Here is a 21,786-nt window from a genome sequence, read left to right as displayed (position 1 = left end):
AATTGTGACATTTCAACATGAGCTGGGTGAGTGAATCAGCAAAGGAGTCACAGCAAGTTAATAATCAGTGAGATTGGAGAAAAATGGTACAGATGAACCAGTTTGCAGGGCAGAAATTGAGACACAGATGTAGAGAACAAACGTATGGACACCAAGGGGGGAAAGCGGCGGCAGGTGGGGTGTGGTGTTGTGATGAATTGGGAGACTGGGATTGACATGTATACACTGATGTGTAATCTGGTGTATAAAAAATAAAATAAAATAAAATTCAAAAGTTCAAAAAAAACAGAATGAATGAACAGGATCTAATTCAAAATATAAGATAATAAAACATATTTCAAAAATTTTTTTTAAAAATCAGTGAGGTTGGAGATTGAAATTTTATTTGGGGAAGGCTATCAAAATAGGGCCCATAGGAAAGTAAGTCCCTTTAACTAGAAATATGGAATAACAACACTGAAATGGTGTGCATCTGAAAAGTGAATAAATAGATACTAAGAGCAAGTGAGTCAGAAGCACATGAGTGGTTGAACTCCAGAGACCAGATCAAGCAGTGCTGCTTAATACCATCACATGATCTGCCCCGAGGCCCATATTTAATTAAAATAAGGAGTGGAGCACAGCAAAAACCAGAAGAACACTGTTGCTCTTAGCGGATGGAGCCAGAGGAGCTACAAGTTAAACCTTGATTGCCTGGATCTGTGAGAATTCAGCATGGAATGTCTCTACTGTTGCCTGGGATTTCTGCTTCTGGCTGCAAGACTGCCACTTGATGCTGCCAAACGTGAGTAACTGTCAATTTCTGTAGTTTTAACCCGTTCTCTGGCTATTGTCTGAAGTGATGGGTTTGTCTGAAGTAACTTTGCCTGAGCCCAAAGTTGGACTTTAGGAAGCATTCACGCTCACTTGTTTCTTCTTCCGAAAACCACTGGGGATGTTGAAAGTACAGCAGAATATGTTCAGTCCCCGTTCTTTGCTCCAGGCTCTTGAAGTGAAAGACGTGCAGCCCCTCTGCTGTGGAGGTTTTTTCTGTCAAAATTGCCACCCACTCTCTTAGAGACATTGGGAGAGTGGGGGGGGGGGTGAAGGGCACAGTCTCTGGCTTGAGAACACAGCAACGCTACCCACTAAATTTTGTTTCATTGCCATCCAACAGGATAGAGCCTCAGATGAAATGGGGCCCAAAATCTAATAATCCCAACCCAGAAGCTATTGCCAATCCTGCTGAGGGACTTCCCTGGTGATCCAGTGGTTTGGACTCCACGCTTTCACTGCCGAGGGCCCAGGTTTGATCCCTGGTCAGGGAACTAAGATCCCACAAGCCGCTTGACAAAAAAAAAAAAAAAAAATCCTGCTGATAGGTTTTCACAGACCTGCAGGAGTTTGCTGCCACCGTAGTGAGGATACTGAGAAAAGAGCTAAAGCCCTGGGTCTCTTTTCTAGTTAGAGTAGAGGCTGGGGACTTTTTAACAATGCTGATGTCCAGATCAATGAGATCAGAATCTTTGGAGGTGGGGTTGGAGCATCCTTGTTTAAAAATCTCCTCTTGTGATTGGAACGGAAGCCAGAGCTGCGAGCCACTGAGCTCACCGGCGGCCCACTTGTCCAGCCCAGGGGATGGGCGGCCATGGCAGCCCCTAGCCTCCAGTGGAGTGGGAGAAGGAAGTGAATTAGACATCTCCCAGAAGGTCCACTCCACCTCACTCCAGTAGAGTGACAACGTTCCCTGGAGGAAAAGTCCTGATTTTGCCAGACGACTCCACTGGGGGAGGTGGGCGCTGAGAAGGGACCCCCCCGTGTGTGCGCCCTGTGCTGGCCGCTTCACTTCAACCAGTCGGGTAGTCCTCACAGCCCCCTTGGCGGAGCAGGTGGTCCTCCCACCCTTCAACGGGTGAGGAAACGAGGAGCCCAGGTCGGGCTTTTCACCGGCGGGGCCCAGATCTAGGAGAGGAGGATCCTGGACACACGTGCGCGCGCTCCTCTCACTCCTCCCAGCGGGAGAGAAAAGCCCTACAACGAAGAGGTCCTTGCAGAGGGCGATCCCCGGCGGCTGCTGGGTGGAGGAGAAGGAGAGGGGGCCGCTGCAGTCTCGGGGTGGGGGGCGCTGAGGAGCGGGCGCTGGGCGCGCCGCGAGCCCGCGGGGCTGGGGTCCGGGATGGGGACCTGGGCTGGGGGGAGGGGAGGAGAGTGTCCGGAGGCCAGTTCTGCCGCCAGCGCTGAGGCCGGTGACGGCGCAGGAAGAGGACCCGCGACTTGGACCCGGGAGCCCAGACGCAGGGGCTGTGCCGGCGGGGGGCCGGGCCGGAGAGCGGCGGCCCGGGGTTTGTCGCTCGTCTGGGCCGCACGGGGCCTCGCAACAGCCCGGGGAGGCCGGGCAGGCCGGCTCTGTTCCCCTGTCCCGGACAAGGGGGAAGGGCCGCACGGCGGATACGAGGACGAGGAAGGCTTTTGTGGCAGCCTCTGTCCTTCCTGCCAGCCGTGGGGCTGGACCACGAGTGACTCAGCGCCCCCGAGCTTTCGCTTCTTTGTTTGCAAAACTGGGTTATAGGGTTCTTGTGACATCAGCTAACAAGTGCCTGGAGTAGGAGTCGTTCGTGGCAGCAACTGTCTCGTCTGCATGTCCCCCACCGCAGGACAGACTCCCACAGAGGTCCGGGGGATGGAGGGACAGAGAGCGGACAGGTCAGTGGGAGGCCCCTGCACCTAATTGTAGCCTGCTGTCCACCAGCAGCCCCTTGCTCTGCTCAGCAAGGCCGATTAGCCTGAGGCGGGCTGGCAGTTTGAGAGGAGGCCCAACCTATTAGCCACGTAACAAAACCTGCTGTGCCTGGCTTCCCCTTGCCTTAAGACGAAATATCCTGGCCACAAAAAATAAGGATGGGTAGAATTTAGCAGTATATCAGACACCAAGGGATTCCTTGCCATTTTCCAGTCATAGCCGTGGTAAAAAGAGGAAGGAGAGGCTATTGACAGAGTAGCTCACAAGCGGCCAAGCCGCCACGTCTCTGCTAGTAGAGCAGGGCGTCCGAAGGGTAGTGGGAACAGCCACAGGGGTGCTGGGTGCGACCCCATTTACCTTCACATCTATTCCCCTCCCCACTTCCTTTTTTAAAGTCTTACTGTTGGGGTTTTTTTGATTGTTTATTCTATTTTTTAATTCAACTTTTTATTTTTTTTTATTTTATATTTTAAAGGGAACGCTATTTATTTATTTATTTATTTTTGGCTGCGCTGGGTCTTCGTTTCTGTGCGAGGGCTTTCTCTAGTTGTGGCGAGCGGGGGCCACTCTTCATCGCGGTGCTCGGGCCTCTCACTGTCGCGGCCTTTCTTGTTGCGGAGCACAGGCTCCAGACGCGCAGGCTCAGTAGTTGTGGCTCACGGGCCCAGTTGCTCCGCAGCATGTGGGATCTTCCCAGACCAGGGCTCGAACCCGTGTCCCCTGCATTGGCAGGCAGATTCTCAACCACTGCACCACCAGGGAAGCCCTCAACTTTTTATTTTGAGGTTATTGTAGATTCACATGCACTTTTAAGAAATAATACAAAGAGATCCCCCGCTATGTACCCTTTACAGGGTTTCTCCCAATGGTAACATCTTGCAAAGTTGTAGTACAATGTGGCAACCAGGACATTGACATTGACACGGTCACAATGCAGAACAGTCACATCACCACAAAGATCCAAACCCACTTCCCTTTCCCACTCCGCCCAACCCCCAGCCCCTGGCAACCACTAATCCGTTCTCCAGTTTTATAATTTTGTAACTTCAAGAATGTTAGAGAAATGGAATCATACAGTATGTAATTTAGGGGAGCTGGCTCTTTTTTACTCAACATAATCTTTTGAGGTTGTTGTGTATATCAATAGCTAGTTCTTGATCACTGACTGGTATACCTTACTACATGGATGTACCACAGTTTATCCATTTGCCCACTGAAAGATTTCTGGGTTGTTGCAGCTTGGGCTATTATGAATAAAGCTGCTCTGAACATTAATGTACAGGTTTTTATGTGAACATAAGTTTCCATTTTTCTGGTACAAATGCCCATGAGTACAACTGCTTGGTTGCATAGTAATTGCATGTTTAGTTTTACAAGAAACTGCCAAACTGTTTTCCAGAATGGCGGTACCATTTCCACCAGCAGTGTATGAGTGATTCAGTTTCTCTACATCTTCACCTACATCTGATGTCATTTTTTTTTAATAAATTTATTTATTCTATTTTTGGCTGCATTGGGTCTTCGTTGATGTGCGTGGGCTTTCTCTAGTTGGGGCGAGCAGGGGCTACTCTGTTGTGGTGCTCAGGCTTCTCATTGTGGTGGCTTCTCTTGCTGCAGAGCACAGGCTCTAGGCATGCGGGCTTCAGCAGTTGTGGCACACGGGCTCAGTAGTTGTGGCTCACGGGCTTAGTTGCTCCGCAGCATGTGGGATCTCCCCGGACCAGGGCTTGAACCCATGGCCCCTGCATTGGCAGGCGGATTCCTAACCACTGAGCCACCAGGGAAGCCCCTGATGTCAGTATTTTTAATTTTAGTCTTTCTGATAGATATGCAGTGATATCTCATTGCGGTTTTAATGTGCATTTACTCACTGGCTAATGATACTGAACATCTTTTCATGTGTTACTTTGCCTTCTGTACATCCTCATCTGTGAAATGTCTGGTCAGGTCTTTTACCTGGATTATTTGATTTTTTAACATTGAGTTTTGAAAATCCTTTATATGTTCTAGATATTATTCCTTTTTTGGAAATGTGGCTTGCAAATATTTTTCTCCCTGCAATGTGCCTTTTTATCCTCTTCACATGGTATTTCACAGAGCAAAATTTTTTAATTTTAATGAGGTCCAGTTTATCAATTTCTCCTGTTATAGATTATGGCTTTGGTGTTAAGTCTAAGAATTCTTGCCTACCTAGAGCCTGAAGATTTCTCCTATGCTTTTTACTTTTTTACAGTGCCATGTGTTGAAAGGCTATCTTTTCTCCATTGGATTATATTTGCAAAAATCAGTAGGACATATCTGTGAGTCTATTTCTGGGTTCTATAGTCTGTTCTATGGGCCTATGTGTCTATTCTTTGTCACTTGCCTTTTAAGTTTGTATTTTTCCTTGATTTTTGACATTTATTTATTTTTTAAAATTTATTTATTTTTATTTATTTATTTATTTTTTGGCTGTGCTGGGTCTTCGTTGCTGCGCACAGGCTTTCTCTAGTTGCGGCAAGTGGGGACTACTCTTCGTTGTGGTGCCTGGGCTTCTCATTGTGGTGGCTTCTCTTGCTGCGACGCATGGGCTCTGGAGCATGGGGGCTTCAGTAGATGCGGCGCATGGGCTCTAGAGCACAGGCTCAGTAGTTGTGGCGCACGGGCTTAGTTGCTCCGCGGCATGTGGGATCTTCCCGGACCAGGGCTCGAACCCGTGTCCCCTGCATTGGCAGGTGGATTCTTAACCAGTGCGCCACCAGGGAAGCCCAGACTTTTGACATTTAAAATCAGAGGAGAAATCTGTTTTTGGATTATGTTTCTGGAAACACTGACATTCACTCAGGATCTGAGGAAGAGGAAGACTTTGGAAGAGTAGAAAAAACTGATCCTGGGACTCAAAGATGCAAATCTTCATTTCTACTTGATTACAGATGACTCTGAGTGAATCATATCACTTCTCTAGGCCTGAATTTCTTCGTCTGTAAATGAAAGGATTTGAACGAACTATTTTTAGTTCTTTCTATATAGCACATTCTACCATTCCATGACTCAACATTCAACTGAATTTCCAGTAATAATAAACATTTATTGATAAACATAGATTTCCTGCCCTCACTTTGTTCCTTTTTGGGAACATATACTATCTCACAGTATCACAGGACATTTGTTTTTTTGCCTGATGTGAAGGCCCAGAGGAGAAACATGGCCTGAAATCGCACAGCCTGTTTCGTAGTGGGTTCTGTAACTTCCAGCTCAATGTTCTTTCCCACTCCATCTGCCTCCATTATAAGAAGGGAATTACGTGCTTCCCCTTCCTCCTACCAGCAAAGAGGAATAAAAGGCAGAGGCTAGTGGCATCCATTCAGTATGGCTTCTCTGAGTACCTTCTAAATACCGCCCCTCATAGGAGGCCTCTTTCAGGATGTAAGAGAAAAGGCAGTGTTTCTGTCTCTTGAGTCCATAGCCAGACCAAGACACAAGACCTTATGACTAGATGAGACAACAGTTTATAGCAGTGTATGATTAGGGGCTGGTGAGGGTTATAGACAGTGGAGCTTTTGCCTGTGAGTAACAGATACTCAAATAGGTTGAGTAAGACATTTATTGTCTCAGTCCACCCGAAGGTAGACAAGGCTGGAGGAAGAGCTCAACAACATTGTCAAGGACTCTTTCTTTTCATCCATCTATTCTGACTTCCTTGGTGTGCTGGCCTGCTTCCTCAGATTTTTGCCCTCATGGTTAAATATGGCTGTCACAGTCCAGGCATCACATCATTATACTACTGTCTCCAAAATCAATTCTCAGGAGGAAAAAATGGAGGTTTTTTCCACTTTTTTTTAATGATGGAGGAAAATGTTTCGCAGAAGCCTCCAGCAGACTTGCTCTCAGCTCCCGTCGGCCAGGATCTAATCATCAGTTCCTGCCCAAACTGTAAGGAAAGCTAGGAAAGTGATCCTCTGGAATTTTGAATCATTATGGTTAAAAACTCTGCAACAAGAGAAAGAGGGCAGGTGCAGGCAGGAACTATCTGCTACAGTCCTCAAAGAAAGGACAGACAATGTGACCACCAGACATGTCAGGAGAGGCGAAAAGACAGACATCAAGATTGGAAAGAATTTTAAAAGAATTGGAATACTACAAACCTTGGAGCAACCACTCAAAACAAAGAGGTATAGCTAATAAGCCAATAATGCAGATAAAATGGAATCCAAAAATAATCCCAATAAGTATAAGAAAAGAAGAAAAAAGGAATAAAGAACAGAATGGATAAATAGAAAACATATAGTAGACAAATCCCACAATATTGATAATTACATTAAATGTAAATTACCTAAACACTCCAAATAAAGGGTAAAAATTATTAGACTAGATTTTTTTAAAAAACCAACAATATGCTGTCTACAAGAAACCCACTTCAAATATAAAAATATTTATAGGTTAAAAGTAAAAGGATGGGGACTTCCCTGGTGGTGCAGTGGTTAAGAACCCTCCTGCAATGCAGGGTACACGGGTTTGATCCCCGGTCTGGGAAGATTCCACATGCCACAGAGCAACTAAGCCCGTGCACCACAACTGCTGAGCCTGCGCTCTAGAGCTCATGAGTCACAACTACTGAGCCCGTGTGCCACAACTACTGAAGCCCACGTGCCTAGAGCCCATGCTTCGCAGCAAGAGAAGCCACCACAATGAGAAGCCTGCGCACGACAATGAAGAGTAGCCCCCGCTCGCCACAACTAGAGAAAGCCTACATGCAGCAATGAAGACCCAAGACAGCCAAAAATAAATATAAATTAATTAATTAATTTAAAAAAATTTTTTAATATGCAAAAAAAAAAGTAAAAGGATGGAAAAAGATGTACCAGTTAAACACTAAGCACTAATATCAAAGTATTCTTCAGAACAAGGAATATTACCAGAGAAAAAGAAAGTCAATTCCTAATGTTAAAAGGGTCAATTCATCAAGAAGACTTAACAATTTAAAATAGAGCTTCAAGATACATAAAGCAAATAATGCCAACTGAAAGACAAAGTTGGCAAATTGGCACATCCATAATTATAGTTGAAGATTTCAACATTCCTCTTTCAGTAACGAAATAACAAGCACACAGAAAATCAACAGGAACAGAGAAGTTGCCAAAGACAATACCAACCAGCTTGACATAAGTGACATTAAAAAAACACAATACCCCACAACTATAGACTACACAACTGTATATGGAACGTTCACCAAGACAGACCATGTGCTGGGCCATAAAAACATTTGTTCAGCAGTGGGCCCTCCAGTACTGGTACACATCTCCTGGAACCTTGGAGGCATTCCTCAGCCTGGCACTCCTTGAGCCAAGTAAACCGTTCAGAATGGAAAAAGATGAAAGACTGCTCTGAAGATCATTGGCATCAGTGTCTTTCCTAATGATAGTGTATCAAATCCAAATATTCAGAAGACATGTTTTGAGAAACCAAATGATGTCTAAGAAATACTGACATTCAAAAATGTTCCTTGATTCACTTAAAGTACGTAAAGAGATAGGGTCTGAGTACTTGTATTCAAGGTATTTCTGGTACACATTTTTTTAAAAAGCACTTTCTATCTGCTTCACATATTGGAAATATTATGTATGTGCTTTCCAATCTTATGAAGTGAAAAGCTGCTTTAACCATTGTTAGATAATACTAAATGAGAGATGAGGTAGACAAAATAATTTTTTTTTCAAATATTGTTATAGGTGTTCATGATGTGCTGAGCAATGAAAGACCTTCTGGTTATATGCGGGAGCACAAGCAATTAAGTGGCTGGTCATCAGATGAAAATGACTGGAATGAAAAACTCTATCCAGTATGGAAGAGGGGAGACTCGAGATGGAAAAACTCTTGGAAAGGTAAATCAAAAGACTCAACCAAAACAACTGTAATTTCTTTTTTCTTTAATTTCAAGTGTACAACATAGTGATTCAATTTTTTTAACTGAAGTATAGTTGATTTACAATGTTGTGTTAATTTCTGCTTACAGCAAAGTGATTCCGATATATATATATGTTCATATATATATATGAAGACACACATTCTTTTTTTTAATATTCTTTTCCATTATGGTTTATCTCAGGATATTGAATATAGTTCTATAGTTCCCTGTGCTATACAGTACGACCTTGTTGTTTATCCATTCTATATGTAACAGTTTGTATCTGCCGACCCCAAACTCCCAGTCCATCCCTCCCCCACCTCTCCTCCCCCTTGGCAATAACAAGTCTGTTCTCTATGTCTGTGAGTCTGTTTCTGTTTCATAGATAGGTTCGTCTCATATTTTAAATTCCACATATAAGTGCTATCATATGGTATTTGTCTTTCTCTTTCTGACTTACTTCACTTAGTATGATAATCTCTAGGTCCATCCATGTTGCTGCAAATGGCATTATTTCATTCTTTTTTATGGCTGAATAGTAGTCTGTTGTATATATGTACCACATCTCTTCTTTATCCATGCATATGTTGATGGACATTTAGGTTGTTCCATGTGTTGGCTACTGTGAACAGTGCTGCTGTGAACATAAGGGTTCATGTATCTTTTTGAATTATAATTGTCTGGCTATATTCCCAGGAGTGGGATTGCTGGGTCATGTGGTAATTCTATTTTTAGTTTTTTGAGGAACTTCCATACTGTTTTCCATAGTAACTGTACCAATTTACATTCCCACTAACAGTATAAGAGGGTTCCCTTTTCTCCACACCCTCTCCAACATTTATTATTTGTGGACTTTTTGTTGATGGCCATTCTGACTGGTGTGAGTTGATACCCCATTGTAGTTTTGATTTCCATTTCTCTAATAATTAGCAATATTGAGCATCTTTTCATGTTCCTATTGGCCATCTGTATGTCTTCTTTGGAGAAATGTCTATTTAGGTCTTCTGCCCATTTTCCAATTGGGTTGTTTGATTTTTGTTGTTGAGTTGCATGAGCTGTTTGTATATTTTGGAAATTAATCCCTTGTCAGTCACATTGTTTGCAAATATTTTCTCCCATTCCGCAGGTTGTCTTCTAATTTATGGTTTCCTTTGCTGTGCAGAAGCTTGTAAGATTGATTAGGTCCCATCTGCCAAACAGCTGTAATTTCTTATTTCAGTTAGCCTTGTAGATTGTAGACTCTGAGATCACAGGGATCATGGTGCTTCCATGAATGACAGTACTCTAGTTACCAAGTGGGAGGCACCTGGATTTGGCAATCTTTCCTTTAGCTCAACAATATCACTTTCTAAACTCCTCTCCCCCACCACACACACAGTAAAATCGCCTTAGAAATTTACAATTGGTGCCTCTTAGAAGATTTTGAAGAGCAAACAGGTTTGGCCTCAAACTTAAGTAACTGATGTGGGAATGGTCATCTTCAGAAGTTCTGAGACTCCAGGGCACTTTGGCCATCTCAAAAGTGTGGTTTGTGAGAAAGTTAATATCTTTCTGTTCATATCAAAAACCAATGAATCCTTCAGTCATTGGTTTTGAAATTAAAAATTGCAAACCTTTAATACCTGTCTCCTCAATCCAATTAAATAAATTTTTAATTATTTTAAGTAAATGTTCTTTCTGTGGTTAGAGAATTCTTCAATTGGTCTGACTTTTTAAGTTTGTCTTCTGGAATGTTGTACTCTGACAGCAAAAGTTAAGAATCCTGCAAATAGTTTGTAAAGAGGCATAAGGATCCTCTGGTTCTTATTTGTAGATTTAACTTTACTTTTATTTGTTTATCAGTGAAAGGGAAAACAGGTGTTTGATTGAGCTCCACTTTTCTATGCCCTAGGAGGCCGTGTGCAGGCGCTTCTGACCAGTGATGCACCAGCACTGGTGGGCTCAACTATAACATTTGCAGTGAACCTGGTATTCTCCAGATGCCAACAGGAAGATGCCAGTGGCAACATAGTCTATGAGAACAACTGCAGAAATGGTAAGGAATGTTAGTCACATCACAGGAACACGCTAGTTCTCCTAACTACTGGAGACCCTCCTCATAAACCTTAATGCTCACAGGTACTTCTGTAAATGCAAGATGCTGCAGTTGTCCCTTGTCACCGCCTCCTCAAGTTGGATGACAGGGGATGTGAATATGTCCCTCCATCAACATCAGCCAAACCCATTTCGGCCAACTGGTGTCTCTCCGCTACTTGAAACTCTCCTCAAATCTACATTGTCAGGCTTGGCCTTTTTTTTTTGGCTGCCCTTTGCTGCATGTGGGATCTTAGTTCCCCGACCAGGCATTGAACCCACCCCCCTGCATTGGGAGCTCGGAGTCTTAACCACTGGACCGCCAGGGAAGTCCCTAGGCTTGGCCTTTTCTTAGTGTCCAGTTGATTGGACAGAGAATACCTTGTTGATTCTCAGATTTTGGTTTTATTACTTGGAATCTTCTGGCTACTCAAAGAATAGTCAATTTGACAGATCTTTGTTAATCAGACAGGTTTCTGCTCACAAGAATTCCTTAAGCTGTGTGCCTAGCACAAATGCTAAGATGTGTCTATTTTGGTTTTGCTTTGCTCTTAGTTAAAGCAGATAAGCTCTTTGCCCATGTTAAAGAGCACAAATGATTACAAATACATCAAGGGGGATTATCTTGTTAGAACTGTACAGCCTTAACAACTCAGGTAATTACTGAGATTCCTCAGTCAGTAACAGGGCTAATTAAGTGCAGGTATGATCTGATTTTATTACTTAGAACTTCTATGAAACAGTCGATGTGTTTATTTCTTATTAATTCATCATCTTCCTATGAAGAAAACAATTTTGTGTAGAAAGAGTTTGATAATTAATAAGTGTTGTTTATAATCGTCTGTAGCATTTTTCTTTCTTTCTAAAAAAGTTAATTCTTATGAATGTTTCAAATGACAATCTAGCCCTCTGAGCACTTTTATATGAAAGAGTCCTTGTGACTTATGAAAAGTTATATAAAGTATATATCACCACTAGAAGAAACTAGAATTTTTGAAGAAATGACTAATTCCAGTTGTAGGACAGGGAAAGTACCACGTGAACCAGGGACATGTTGTTGTGCCAGAAAACAAGGGAGTAATGGGGACATGTCACAGGGACACAGAAGGCAGCTTGAGGGGCTCCTACTGGCCATGTTTGGGACAATTTAAGAATAAAAAAAATAATGGCTGTAGTAGATTGATAAATAAAAAGGCTCTTCATAAATGTCAGTGACATAAAAAAAAACAAGAGGGTGAGGGGATTGTTCTAGATGAAAAGATATTGATCATGACTTGTTTAGAATGGAAAACTGATGTTTTCCAAAACATACAGAAAAGTAGACAGCAGGTACTTCGAGATTCAACAAATTTAACATTTTTTTCCTGTTTCAGTCTATCTATCTATCTACCTATCTAGGTATCTATCATCTATCTATCTATATTTCTAGGTATATTTCTTTTTTTTTTTCTGAATCATTTGAAGAAACAAAATAGCCAAATGTATGATGTGACCCTTGACTAGACTGTGGTAGGCGTGACGATGACGTGGTTAGGTAGGAGAATGTCCTTATTCTTCGGAGATGTGTGCTGAAGTCTCTAGGAGAGGAGAGTCATGATGTCAAATGAGTCAGGGAAAAAAAGCTACAGACAGAGAGAGTGTATCAAAGTAAAAAGATACAGCATCCCTCAGTTTGGTTTGAATATTCTTGTGATTTGGAGACCCAATATGAAGATAAACATATTACGTGATAGCTCTAAATTTCCTGAAAAATTGCTTTATATAAAACTCATTGAGGCCTTCTGTGGTGGCACAGTGGTTAAGAATCCACCTGTGAAAGCAGGGGACACAGGTTCGTGCCCTGGTCCGGGAAGATCCCACATGCTGCGGAGCAACTAAGGCCGTCCGCCACAACTACAGAGCCCGCACGCCACAGGTACTGAAGCCCATGCACCTAGCGCCCATGCTCCGCAACAAAAGAAGCCACGGCAATTAGAAGCCTGCGCACCACAACGAGAGTAGCCTCCACTCACTGCAACTAGAGAAAGCCCGTGTGCAGCAATGAAGACCCAAGGCAACCAAAAATAAATAAATAAAATAAATTTATTAAAAAAAAAAAAAAAACTCATTGAAACATAACATGTAGGCAGAAAAATGCACAGGTTGTAAAGGTACCATTAGATGAATTCTGAATATTAGGGTTTTAGTTGCCCAACCATATTTAAACGAGTTATGAAAAAATATGAAAATGTGTTGAATTCAATGAAGAGCATTGAGCGTTCTGAGTCAATCATGGCGTGTTCCTTTCTCTCTTTAGATACTGGTCCATCTCCTGACCCGTATGTTTACAACTGGACGGCATGGACAGAGGACAGTGACTGGGGAAATGGCACCAGACACGGCCATCACGGGAAGCCTTTCCCGCACCCCCCGAAATGGAATTTCGTCTATGTGTTCCACACACTGGGTTGGACTTTGACAAACCCCCTTAGCTTCTTCTTTACCTTTCCTTCAAATTTTAAATTTTTTCTCTTTCCGTATTCTATAACTGAGAATTACAACACTGGGAGTTTAACGACAGTTACTCTTTTAACTTTCCTTAGCTGGAGTGGAGGGTGAGGGATAAAAGTTAAATCTGGGTTAGCCTTGCCGTATCTCCAGGACATCAAATAATTAAAAGGAGAAAAAGACAGGTTCAGCTTACTTTTTTTAAAACAAAGCTACTCAGGGACTTCCCTGGTGGTCCAGTGGCTAAGCCTCCATGCTCACAATGCAGGCGGCCCGGGTTGGATCCCTGGTCAGGGAACTAGATCCCACATGCCGCAACTAAGAGTTCGCATGCTGCAACTAAACATCCCGTGTGCCGCAACAAAGATCCTGCACACAGCAACAAAGATTCCGAGTGCTGCAACTAAGACCCAGCACAGCCATATAAATAAATAAATATTTTAAAACAAAGCTACTCAGTTTTTTTCCATCTAAAACAGTAATATGAAAAATAATATTTATTTATTTGAATCGCACACGGATGGGCATTTATTGATTTATTCTTTAATTTTTTTACGTTTTTAAAAGAATTTTAAGAATTTAACTTATGCTCTTTGTAGGAAATTTGGAAAATGCAGAAAAACACAAATGAAAAATCAGTCATCATAATTCATATCAGAGATTATCATTGTTAACATGATGGTGTTTTCTCTACTAGTATTTCTTTGTTTCTTTTTTCTAAGTATTTCTTGATTAAGATCATAAAATATATACATTTTGATCAATATCATGAGCATTGACTAAAATTCTTACACGGCTTGTGGGATCTTAGTTCCCTGACCAGGTATCAAACCCAGGCCCCAGCAGTGAAAGCACCGAGTCCTAAACACTGGACCGCATGGGAGTTCTCTAAACTTTTTTTTTTTTTTTTTTTTTTTTAAATCTGAGAATCGGGTCCCAGACTTAATTAGTATGTTGCAGAGCAGTTTAAATTTATTTATTTATTTATTTTTGGCTGTGTTGGGTCTTCGTTTCTGTGCGAGGGATTTCTCTAGTTGCGGCAAGTGGGGGCCACTCTTCATCGCGGTGCGCGGGCCTCTCATTATCGCGGCCTCTCTTGTTGCGGAGCACAGGCTCCAGACGCGCAGGCTCAGTAATTGTGGCTCACGGGCCTAGTTGCTCCGCAGCACGTGGGATCTTCCCAGACCAGGGCTCGAACCCGTGTCCCCTGCATTGGCAGGCAGATTCTCAACCACTGCACCACCAGGGAAGCCCCTAAACTTTTTTATATACATTATTTTAATGACCGCATAATATTCTATTGAGTAAAAGTAAAATAATCTAACTACTCTTCTTTGACATAGCCTACCCTCTTTTTTTTTTTAACCACAAATGGTATCCACTTTGCTTTACTATTAGTGAAGTGATTTTTTTTTTTTAAGGAGGACTAAATTTAGGTTATTATTAGCAAAGCTGCTAAATTCTTAGTTAAAAATCTTACCAGGTGCCACCTGGCTCTGAGTATTTCAAATCTGCTACTAATCATGCAGACTCCAAATTTCTAAATGTTTGGTCTGTCTTCATGAATTACAAACAGCTTCTCTTTCTTCAATTAACTTATTTATAAATCAAAATAACATATTAATAATACATGGTCCAGTTGAACAGAGTACAAAATATATAACAAATGCTATGCTTGTCTATTTAAATCAGCTGATTTAAAGCCGACTTTTTTCAGTCCCTTCATGGCCTTGTCAGTGAATTCCCCAAGTGTCATGATTTCTTTGACCTGACAGTTTGCATGGAGTCACTTAGGCTCACTAACACTCCAGATTCTGTTTTGCCTAGTTAATGTCCATTAACTTAACTAGTTAAGATGTCTTTATTTAACATCAGTTTCCAGCCCAGAAACCGCTGTTTTCCTAACAAGACGGTTTTGAATTTCCATCTTCTGCTGAGGTCTCAGAGTTAACTAATATTTTTCCTCAGCTAAGCGCTGCCTCTGTGCTCGGTGCCAGAACTAACATTTCCTCACGTATCACTAATTCCAAGAGACACCTCTTCCCCCTATAACCTCTAACAGAACTGCCTCTGCATTTCAAGGTAAAGGGGGATCGCAAGCCTTTCCTGATACTTTGTTATTTTTTGGGCTGCAACTCGCGCCGTGTGAGACCTTACTTCCCCGACCAGGGATCGAACCCGTGGCCCCTGCAGTGGAAGCACACAGTCTTAACCACTGGACCGCCAGGGAAGGCCTCCCTCTCCTGACACCTCTGACCATGTGATGAACATGGTCTTTAAACATCCCCATCTCACAAGCATCCATTTTACAATACTTGTTGTTTCAATGACACACCTGTGCCAGGTGCCTCAAAAGGATTAGAAAAATCCTTGAGCCCTGAAGGAGAGGAATTACTTTCACTAGCTAGCCAGCGGCAGTTAGATTTAGGTTAGAGTGGGAGAAAGAAAAAGAAGGACTCAAGGGCCCTAGAAATGTTAATGGAACTACTCCATTCCTTTTTATACCCACCATACCCTGTTTCTTTTTCATTACTTACTGCATTTTTATATACAAATACTACTAGAAGGTAGAGGATTCTAGTTCCCTAAAAGAAAAAAAAAAGTTGCTTAACAATATAGCTGAACTACTAATATTGTTACAAAAATAAGGTAGATTTTTGGATATATTTTTAACTCCCTTGGACACCTACATTAAAGGTATTTTCTGTGGGAAACATATGTATTTCAAGTGCCAGATCACTTCCTTCTAAAAATTATTTATTTGTAAACTAAGGACTAATGGCATTATCCCACTAAACAGCTCTTTTCATTTTAATCAACTGTATACAATTACATTTATGTTTGTGAGATTGTTTTGTAAGGTTTTATATAAAAATGAGCACTGCCTTCTTTTCTGAAGGAGCCAGGACTGCATTCCCATCCTGTTTTTCCTTTCCCAGAACTATCTCTAAATTGCAGTTGTTATGCTTTAAGAAACATCAACTTTCTATAATGATCATATAATGTGGCCAATAACTAAACATTTCCATCCTCTCAAAGGTCAGTATTTCCGGAAACTGGGACAGTGTTCAGTGAGAGTTTCTATAAACACAGCCAATGTGACTCTTGGCCCTCAAATCATGGAAGTAACTGTCTATAGAAGACAGCGACGGGCATACGTTCCCATAGCAAAAGTGAAAGATGTGTATGTGGTAACAGGTGAGTGGAATGAATTCTAAATTAACTGAGCATGAGGCACTTAGTTCTGGTGATGTTAGTGGGTTAGAAAGAATTAGAGCCAAGTATTCTGGGTTAGGTTAAATGTCATCTGGACTCCTTTTCAACCTTATATATTTAATAACATATTCCATCTATGTTTTCCAGAATCACCTGGGAAAACTCTAGGAAACTTGTATAAGAAAAGGGAAAATGATGCTGAATTATCCCTAATTTTAATTTCTAAACTAAAAACAAAGTCATCCACTTAAAGTCAAGCAATGGTGACTTTCTTTCTTCCTTTCTTTTTTTTTTTTTTTTGGATGTATCTTTTAGATCAGATTCCTGTATTTGTGACTATGTCCCAGAAGAACAATCGAAATTCATCTGATGAAACCTTCCTCAAGGACCTCCCCATTACGTTTGATGTCCTGATTCATGATCCCAGCCACTTCCTCAATGAGTCTGCCATTTTCTACAAGTGGAACTTTGGGGATAATACTGGTCTGTTTGTTTCCAACAATCACACTTTGAACCACACCTATGTTCTCAATGGAACCTTCAGCCTCAACCTCACCGTGCAAGCTACAGTGCCTGGACCTTGTCCTTCACCTTCACCCAGACCTCCAAAAACCACCCCTTCTTTGGGTAAGCGTTTTCCAGGTCATTTTTGTTGTCAGGGTTCCTTAACAGCTAGAAAAAAATTCATGTGGGTTGTATAATTAGATCCTTAGTTAAAGAGATTGTGTAAAGACTACAATGATTCCATTTTCTACCTGTTGATTTCCTTTAGCTACTTGATCACTATTTTTAGTTGTTAGAGTATGGAAGAAAGGAGAATGTGTTTAAAGTCACTTGGTGACTCGTATACAGCTCCTTGACCTTCCTAATTCTCACTGGCCCTTGTTACGTGTACGGATGCTTTCCCCCTTCTAGCCTGTCACATTTCTGTTTGCCTCCCTTTTTTTTTTTAGTTAAGAGACATTGACCCCTTGTAAACATTCAGGCCATCCCACTGTCCTTCCTCCCCCTCCCACATTTCCTTCCCATTTCCATTCTCCTCCCCACCATGCCCACATCCACCCCACGTCCCATGAAAACTCAGCCACCCTTAAATGTAGCTTACAGATAGGCTCGAAAAAGAATGCACCTTGAGAATATTTCTTGGCTGGCAGGCTGGAAAGATTCCAGACACTAAAATTATTCTAGATATAAGGCATGATTACTTAAATCCCACCTTCGAATAATAGTATATGAGGTCATTCAAGAAGTTCTTAAGAGTTTACTTTGTGAAGCATTAGCTTCCATCTGATTCTACACCCTACCCCACACCATTACCATCCTTCCCCCCCCTCAGCCATGAGTACATTTTACCATCCCGGCATCCCGGGGATGGTAATAGACTGACATCCTCTCACTGGACACTAGAGGGCACCATCACCAAGTCCGGACAGAACACTCGGTGATGATGTCCAGACTTGTTGCAATTGGTTTTTTTACCCAAACCTGTTAGATATAAATAATAAACTGTTATTAATAAGCGTGTTATTAATAAAAATATCTTGCTAAGTCAAGCATATCTAAAGCAAGACACTATAAGTTATTACCGATTTTGATTAATTCTTTCTTGGAATGTTTTAAATTATAAAATTAATGCATGTCCCTTAATAAAAATTCAAATACAGAAATTTCAAATAAAAGTGAAAGTTCCTCTTCATGCTCTCCTCCCAAGAGTTAAACCCTGTTAAGGGTTGGTAGTGTTTCTTTCCAGATCTTTTTCTGTATATTTACAAACATATTCTATAAATACATATAGGATTTGTGGTTTTGATTTTTAGGTAGATGGGTTCATGAAATATGTATTCCACAGTTTGCCTTTTTTCATTTAACAAACATCATAGACATCTTCCCATTATCAGTACATGTAAGTCTAACTCACTTTATTCAGTGGCTTATTTATTTAACCATTCTCTTACTGGTAGATGATTCAGTTAATCCTAATTCCAGTTGTAAATATAACTGCATTGAACAACTCGAAACATATAGCTTTGTTCTGGTATTTCTGTAGGAGAGTCAATTTATTTATCTACAAGAATTGGTCTTCCTTACAAATAAGCAGACCAGGTGTAAAATTCAAAATAAATTACAGGTGCTTGTTACATCTGTCTAGAAATTCCTGAATGGTAAAAGTCTTAATGTTAGGTTATTTAATGTTAATCTATCTTGAATTGCATTTTTATAAAGCTAGCTTATTTTTCTTAGAACATATTTGTATCATAACATGCAAAAAAATATATTTTAAGTCAGTGAAAGCGTATTTTAAATTTGTTATTATTTTCTATAGGTCAGACCATAAGATATAAGGTAGCAATTTGTTAAATTTGTTGAATTTGTTGAATTTCATAGTGAAAGGAAGCTGCCTGGCTTTATCTAAAGGTGTTAGATCAACCATAATCAACCCCAAAATGCCTTAAAGCAGCTGTGAGACTTAGGGAATGGAGGGATGGGACCCAAGGTGATGACAGGAGTCAGCCCATGACTTGAGAAAGGGGTTGGGGTACTTGTCCTCTGGAAGAGAGAACATTTTCAGCCATGCAGAGCATATTAACAGGCTTGGATTATTGAGCACTGGATTATTATTTGACCAAAAATTATATTGTCTCTGCTATAGTAAGTGGCTTCAAAATAAGTACAGCTATTAAATAGAAACCACATGCAACCACAGGAGTGAGACAGAAGCAGAGCTGAAGTGGTGATTCAGGAAGATAATTACATTATAGGGCAGACAGGTATGCACTAGTTTTAAGCCACAGAATTCTCCTCCCTTAGCTAACCATGCCATTGATCATTTCTGTGTACAAATCTAAAAAGAAAAACCTTTGTAAGACTGATGCACAAATCTAAAAAGAAAAACCTTTGTAAGACTGATGCTAATCAGTGTAATATTATATATAATATGTATATATCATATATATATCATATCATGTAGAACTTTTCAACTTTCCCAAAGAATCAAAGGATCTCACACCATTCTCTGAGTAACACGGACATAAATAGTGAATTAAGTAGGACGCTTACCTTCTTCCCCATCTGTCTATTAAGGTGTTAGTTTTTCTCCATTAGCCCTTTAATCATACCTTGACTTTATATGTATAGATATAGATTTGACATTGTACATACATCTGCAAAACTCCACATGCATTTTCATAAGCATTCTACCAAAGGTAAAATCATGGACATTTATTAGTCATTTTTTATGAGAAGTTTTATTTTAAAAGATGGCAGGGTCATGATTCCATGCTCTAACTTGATAGCTAAATTTCACCTGTCAAGACCTTCAAAAGGAGTTTTCTAGGGAAGAGCCAGCCATCTTTAATACCCTTCACAAACATACTTTTGCTTTGGAGCCCATCAATTAAATCTCAGAATAGGATGAATGATTACCCTGTAACTTCCACAGGACCAACGTGAAACTCAGCGGACACAGCCAACCCTGCCATAGCCAAGCCTGCTGATAAACCACTGCATCTGAATCTGGCATGGCATCAGAACCTTTCTGGGTTTTACCCAAACAACATTTCCCAAAGTGTGTGCCGTGGGGCACTAGTTTCCAGAGATGCTCTGAGAACTGCTCTGCGAAGGTCCCTCTGAGCAAAGGAGCATGACAGGCACATTCATTCACCCACTAGAGGCTCCGAGGAGCCCTGGGGAAGTCTCCCAATTGGCTTCATACTTACATATCCCTATGTTAGAGATGCAGCTCTTATGAAGCTTTGATTCCCCCCAAACTGGGTCCATTTTCATGCCTTTGGAAATTTGAGACAGTAATGTTGTATTCTCAGTATTATATTTTCTTTCTAGTCTTTTTATCTTGTTAATGGAACACCAACACCTTAATTAGAGCTTTTTAAATTGTAACTAATAGAGCATTAAATTCTTTGCTCTAATCACACTCAAAGGGTTATTTTTCAACAGCATCTTGTATTCACTCCTTTCCTTCCCCACACCTCGGCTCATCATAGTGACTGTATGACTTCTAGAATGTAAACTTAGGATCTATGAGACATTCAAACAGGGAAGGAATTGCCTTTTTCCATGTTGTTTCCTTCTTATCATTTAAAATTATCCACCTTAACCTTTAAAATTACACATCTTATTACATATATATGTTATAGCACATCTATATCTACATAGATGTAGAGAAGTACATATTGGGATAAGGAAACGGATATTTATTAAGTACTTCCTATGTGGCAGACATGAGAAGCAAGTTTTATATACCTTATTTTATTTAAGTTTTATAGTTCAACTCTAGTAGGTCAGTAAGTATTGTCCCTATTTTACAGATGAGCAAATTGAGGAAGGAGAGGTTAAATGACATGCCCGTGGCCTCAAACAACTAAAAACAAGGGACCTAGAATTTGAGCCCAGAATACCTTCCTCCAAAATTACAGTATAATTTTATCTGTTGTGGCCTGCTTTATTTCATCATGACTGTTGTATTACACATTTTAATATGGCTTCCACCTTTCATTTGCTATTTGTGCTTGAACAAGATAGGGGATTGTGTTTACTTACATAATTTAACAATTTTATAATGCCTTATAGCTCTCACATCTATATGAATTGTTATACATTTAGTTCAAATTTCTGCAGCAATTTAATAGTATAGAATTCTTGATGTTTTTCTAAAGAGCAAGTAGACAAATGTTTAGATCTTTGGTAATATCATGTACATCTTTTACATTCTCAGCAACTACCCTAAAATCTTGTTATTCAGACTCTCCAGTACCTGCTGGTGACAATGCCCTGGAGCCGAGGGAGATTCCTGATAAAAACTGCTATATTAACAGATACGGCTACTTTAAAGCCACCATCACAATTGTAGGTAAGACCATGGAGGAAAGATGTTAGAATCCACCTTGGGTCACCCACTCCCTTACCTGACTCTGGAGGGGTGAGGATGGGGAGCAAGGGCACCCACTCTCTGTCCAAGGTGGTACCACGTGTGCACAAGCAAAGACTCCACTAGTTTCTAGATTTCCACCTGCCTTCCCGGCCTTCCTTAGACATCCTGGTGGAAGTGAGCCCTCTGTGAGGCCCACAGAGCAATGAGCCTGCCAGGGGGCCTGGACCTCCGACCCTGTGCAGCTCAGAAACCTGAATGAATGTGGCCTGAAGGAAGGCCAGTTGCAAATTCTCACAGCTCCCACTTTCTTCCCCTGGGTGATTTCACAAAGTCACACCTCCTGTGTGTAAGAAAGAGGGTTGAACAGGGCCACCACACCGGGCTGTGCGCTTGGGGCGCTGCTCACAGGTGCCCAACAGAGGAGACGGCTGGGGCTAAAACCCACCTGGTGGTCCAGGGGCTACGACTCCGCCTTCTGATGCAGGGGGCGCGGGTTTGATCCCTGGTCGGGGAGCTAGG

At 41.3% G+C, this 21,786-nt stretch overlaps 1 protein-coding gene across 4 annotated transcripts in view; it reads left to right on the top strand.

The window, feature by feature from the left end:
• Positions 1-516: 516 nt before the first annotated feature.
• GPNMB (glycoprotein nmb) overlaps positions 517-21,786 on the top strand; it is a 28,928-nt gene continuing 7,658 nt past the window's right edge. For 2 of the 4 annotated variants that reach the window (XM_082472724.1, XM_082472727.1), the window contains exons 1-7: positions 549-784; positions 8,428-8,580; positions 10,495-10,638; positions 12,973-13,122; positions 16,203-16,361; positions 16,695-17,006; positions 21,112-21,246. In XM_082472724.1, coding sequence (XP_082328850.1) covers positions 715-784; positions 8,428-8,580; positions 10,495-10,638; positions 12,973-13,122; positions 16,203-16,361; positions 16,695-17,006; positions 21,112-21,246 — 1,123 coding nt within the window. In that variant the 5' untranslated portion in view covers positions 549-714. Of the gene's footprint in view, positions 785-2,530; positions 2,683-8,427; positions 8,581-10,494; positions 10,639-12,972; positions 13,123-16,202; positions 16,362-16,694; positions 17,007-21,111; positions 21,247-21,786 lie in introns of those variants that run through there. The other 2 variants (XM_082472725.1, XM_082472726.1) reach the window with 2 other exon arrangements.

Source organism: Balaenoptera physalus (genome assembly GCF_965194825.1).
Source record: "Balaenoptera physalus genome assembly, chromosome: 8".
NCBI classification, from domain to species: domain Eukaryota; kingdom Metazoa; phylum Chordata; class Mammalia; order Artiodactyla; family Balaenopteridae; genus Balaenoptera; species Balaenoptera physalus.
Note: the sequence above shows the minus strand (reverse complement) of the source record. Positions and strands in the feature narration are given on the sequence as shown.